Source organism: Neopelma chrysocephalum, unplaced genomic scaffold (genome assembly GCF_003984885.1).
Source record: "Neopelma chrysocephalum unplaced genomic scaffold, ASM398488v2 Primary Assembly neopelma1_219, whole genome shotgun sequence".
In the NCBI taxonomy this organism is placed as follows: domain Eukaryota; kingdom Metazoa; phylum Chordata; class Aves; order Passeriformes; family Pipridae; genus Neopelma; species Neopelma chrysocephalum.
The window spans coordinates 33,871-38,479 of record NW_020897881.1 but is presented as its reverse complement, the minus strand read 5'-3'; the positions used below and the strand labels follow the sequence as shown (position 1 = coordinate 38,479).

Sequence of the window (4,609 nt, the reverse complement as noted above, 5' to 3'; positions counted from 1 at the left end):
ATTAAAATCCAAATTAAAATCCAAATTAAAATCCAAATTAAAATCCAGTCCATGAATGTGTTTCCTTACACAGTATTTCCAGTTTTCAAGTTATTTCCCACCTCTGTAACTGTATTAACTGCAGCTAAATTCTGTATTTCAGTGGTTAAAAGTTCATTAAGCTCATTCTTCCCACCCATTAAAAGTCTGTGCACAACTAGCACGTTTTAAATCATCAGGTTTGAAGTCCTCAATTCTTCTCTTTCTTTATTTTGCATTATTTATAAAACTTTGAGGCTTTTCTTCCCTCTTGGACACACCTTTTTATTCAAGTTCAAGAGAATTCTTCCATCCTTTGCCTCAGAAATGCGATTTTTAAAGTAATTATACAAGTTCTCATCCATGGGTAGGAGAACACAGTTTATGCTGAGATGATGAACATCTAATTAATGATGAGCATCTAATTAATGTGTTATTATTTTAAGCATCCCTTCCTGCTGCAGCTCTTAAAAAGGGGGGGAAAAAGACATTAAAAAACAATTTTTTATTGTAGTTTTAAGGACTTTTTAAGACTTTGTCCTCGTCTAAACTAAATTACTGCAGACAGAGATTAATTGGAATAATAAAATAAAGACTGAAAAGTGGTTTAAGTGTTCAGAGACTCATCCCTGGAATTATCCAAGGCCAGGTTGGATGGAACTTGGAGCAACTTGGGATACTGGAAGTTGTCCCTGCCCATGGATCTTTAAGGTCCCTTCCACCCCAAACCACTCTGGAATTCTATGATAAACCAAAAGATAAAATATATTGCCATTAAAAATTCCATAACCTTAGAAACTGCAATATAAGGTTGCTGCATCTCCTATTTTTAATACATTATAACTGTTGAGTATTTCACTAAGACAAGTATTTAAAGGGATTTAAAACCACCACCATTATTGCCTGATTTTTCAAGTCCATTCCCTTTAATTCCCACCCGTTTAAAAAAGCTTAAGCATCTCCCTCAGCATGAAAGACACCAGGAAAGAAGAGCCTGATAGGAAAATCAACTATAAAAACGTATTAAAAAAAAAAAGAAAAAAAAAGGCAAAGAAGTGCTTTAGGGTTTACCAACCAAAACCTCGACTACAACAGCATAAAGTGGCCTCCCAGGGCCAATTTTTTTCCCCCATTCCGGTCTGTGCAGCGCTAAGGGTTGGGGAATTAAAGGAATTAAACGGGGATAGTTGTTGGTGTTGAATCACCGAGGCTGGAAAAGAGCTCCAGGATGATGGATGCGCCCGATCCCAGCCCGGGGCACCCCGAGCGTTCCTCGGACACCCCCGGGGATGGGGATTCCAAACCTCCCTTGGGCAGTTCTAGCGTTTAACAACCTTTTTCCATGAAGGAATTCCTGCTGATGTCCAACCTGAGCCTCCCCTGGCACAGCCTGAGGCCGTTCGCTCTCCTCCCGTCCCTCGTTCCCCGGGAGGAAGATCCCGATCTTCCCGATTTCCCCCCCCGGCTCCCCGCTCCCGCCGGGGAATTGCGGAGCGGGATCGGCTCGTTCCCGACCCCAGCCGGGATTCCAGGAGCTGACCCCGCTGTTTCACCGCCCTTTCCCCTCCGAGCCCCGCCGAGGGCCCCTCACCCGCTGCCCCCCCGGCCCCGCTCACCCGGCACGGCCCGTCCTGGAACACGCGCGGGTCCAGGTTGCAGGCGATGGTGGAGGTGGGCAGGTCCCGCAGCGCCACCGCCTCCATGTCGTCGTCAACGAAGCTCCACTCCGTGTCCGTCTCCTCCTCCTCCTCCTCTTCCTCTCCCTCCTCCTCCTCCTCCCCTTCCCCGGGCGGCGGCGGCGGCGGCGGCTCCCGGAGCGGCGGCTCCTCCATGGCCGGGGCCGCGCGGAGGCGGCTGAGCGGACGTTGCCGAGGCGGCTTCACCCGCCCCCCCGGCCGCCATTTTGTTTCTTTCATCCCCGCGCCGCCTGAGCCAATAGGAAGCCGCCGCCTCCGCCCCCCCGCCCCGTGTCAGCCAATTGGAAGCGGCGGCCGCCGTGGCAACAGGTGCCCGAGTGAGGCGCCTTCCGCCATCTTGAGTGAGGGCAACAAGTGTGAAGGAGGGAAACGGACAGTATATATAATATAATATATACGTGAAATATGCCATAAATACTCTATATGCTGTAGAGATACTATATAGAGTTGTCGTGGCTTCGCCCCAGCTGGCAGCCGAGCAACACAGTATATACAGATATATACTGTCTGTATATGTATGTATATGTATGTATGTATATATGTGTATATATATAAGTATATATGTGTATATATATGTATATATGTATACATATCTATGTATCTATAGATGCATATATATGTGTGTATGTAGAGTGTGTATATATATATGTATATATGAATACCATATATATATTATATACACTATATACAGTATATATACATTATACATACACTATATACACACTATATATACACTATATACATATATAGTGTATATATGGCATACACAGTGTATATATACAGTATACATTTACTATACATAAAATTATGGTATATATGATATACTGTGTGTGTAGTATATATAATATAAATACTACATATTATAGTGTAAATATACAGTGTGTATATATATACATAATGTATAATATAATACATATTAAAATATGCTCTATATTAAAACATACTACATATTAAAATATACTATATATACATATATCATTATTAAAATACACTATATATGATATAAATATATCACTATTAAAATACACTATATATTATTACAGTATATTAGTATGTATTATACATTATTATTATATATTACATATTATTATGGTGTTCTACAAATGGGTCATTGAACAGGCAAACGAAAGGAAATTTGGAATTAAAAAAGGCCATAATGTTGTTTGTACAGTTGTGTCTCCTCCTGCTGGTGATTATTTTATCCTTAGAGGAGATAATTTCTTACATTCTTTTACTTAGGTCAATAAAGCCATAAAGGCCAATTGCAAATATATATATATGTGTGTGTGTGTATACATATATATATAAATATATATATATGTATATAAATATATATAAATAAATAAATAAATATATATATATTTATGTGTCACCTCCTTCCAGGGGAAAGCCCAAAAATGAGTTTCAGAGGTCACAGGGTTTTTTAAAATTAAATTAATTTACCCTAAACCTGCCCTCCTTCAGCTTAAAACCGTTGCCCTTGTCCTGTCACTCTCTGCCTGTATAAATAATTACCTTAATTTAATATATTAATTAATATAATTTAATAAATTATTCTAGATCACACCTTTTAACTGTATATTTTTGATAGAGAAAATGTGTTAGAAAACATTATTGTGCCAAATCTGGGATTGGATTTTGTATCCAGGATATAAAAATACCAGGATATGTCACTTCTGCTGGTACAGCAAATATTTTCAATATATATTCAAATAATATGTATTATATATATTTTTTATATATATATATATATATAATATATTCAAAGTAAAAATACTCCTACAGGTCTGGGGTTTATTTCCAAAACACAACATTAAACCAGGGGGGAAAAAAGCTGATTTTCACAGTTGCAAAACAGCAGAAACTCCTCAGGATAAACTTCTAAATTATCACTTCTCACCTTTTTTCTCCAACAGATCAAAGGCTTTAAAGTGATGAATTACAATTTCAATCCATTTTAATGAGATCTTGCAGGGAGGAGAAAAAATTGCCACCTTCCTCCTCTTCATTTGGAGATTTCTTTGACTCTCTAATCTGTTTTAAGTCTTTTTTTGGGGGGAGAGATAAGCTGAATCAGGATATTTTTGTGCTCACCTGTGACATAAATCTGTGTTTTCAATCCCATTTTCACAAAAATTCAGGCAAATGGTACCTTAAAAGAAAAATTGAAATATATGAAACTGTTTCATGCTAAATCCAGCCAAAATAATGCCATTTTTAACCCTATTCTTTGATGTCAAAGTTGCTTCCTCTGTGGATTTTCCAGCCCCCTGTGAAAATTCCACCTGAGGAAAAAGCCAGGAAGCAAAACCTGCCACCAATAATTTCCTGGAACTGCAGCCTGAAATCTTCTTTTTGGGAAAACTGTGGCTAAATATTAATTTCCCCTCGGCTGGTTATTGCAACTCAGGTGTCACATTTGTGGATGCAGTAAGTTCTTAATTATATTTATTTTAATTATAATTATATTAATTATATTTAATTATATATAATATAATTAATTAAATATATATTATATAAAAATAGATATAATATATAAAAACAATTCTGTATATAATTATATAAATATATAATTATATTATATAATTATATAAATATAATTTTATATATAGTGCATATAATATATAATATATAATATAAAATATATAATATATATTATATATCACATATAAATAATATAGTCATGTATAAAAATATACAATATATATAATATATAACATACAATATATAATATATAAATAATATAATCATATATATAAAATTATATTATATAATTATAAAAATATGATTATATATAATACATATAATATATATTATATATAATCTATTATATAATATATAATATATAATATAATATATAATTATTATATATTATATATTATATATTATATATT

The 4,609-nt window shown here is 35.6% G+C and overlaps 1 protein-coding gene across 1 annotated transcript in view; it reads right to left on the bottom strand.

The window, feature by feature from the left end:
• The window catches only part of RCAN1 (regulator of calcineurin 1), a 34,096-nt gene extending 32,231 nt beyond the window's left edge, over positions 1–1,865 (bottom strand). Inside the window, exon 1 of the mRNA XM_027703273.1 lies at positions 1,635–1,865. Within this exon, the coding sequence (XP_027559074.1) occupies positions 1,635–1,850 (216 nt within the window). The 5' untranslated portion in view covers positions 1,851–1,865. The remainder of the gene's footprint in view (positions 1–1,634) is intronic.
• Between the last annotated feature and the right edge of the window lie 2,744 nt (positions 1,866–4,609).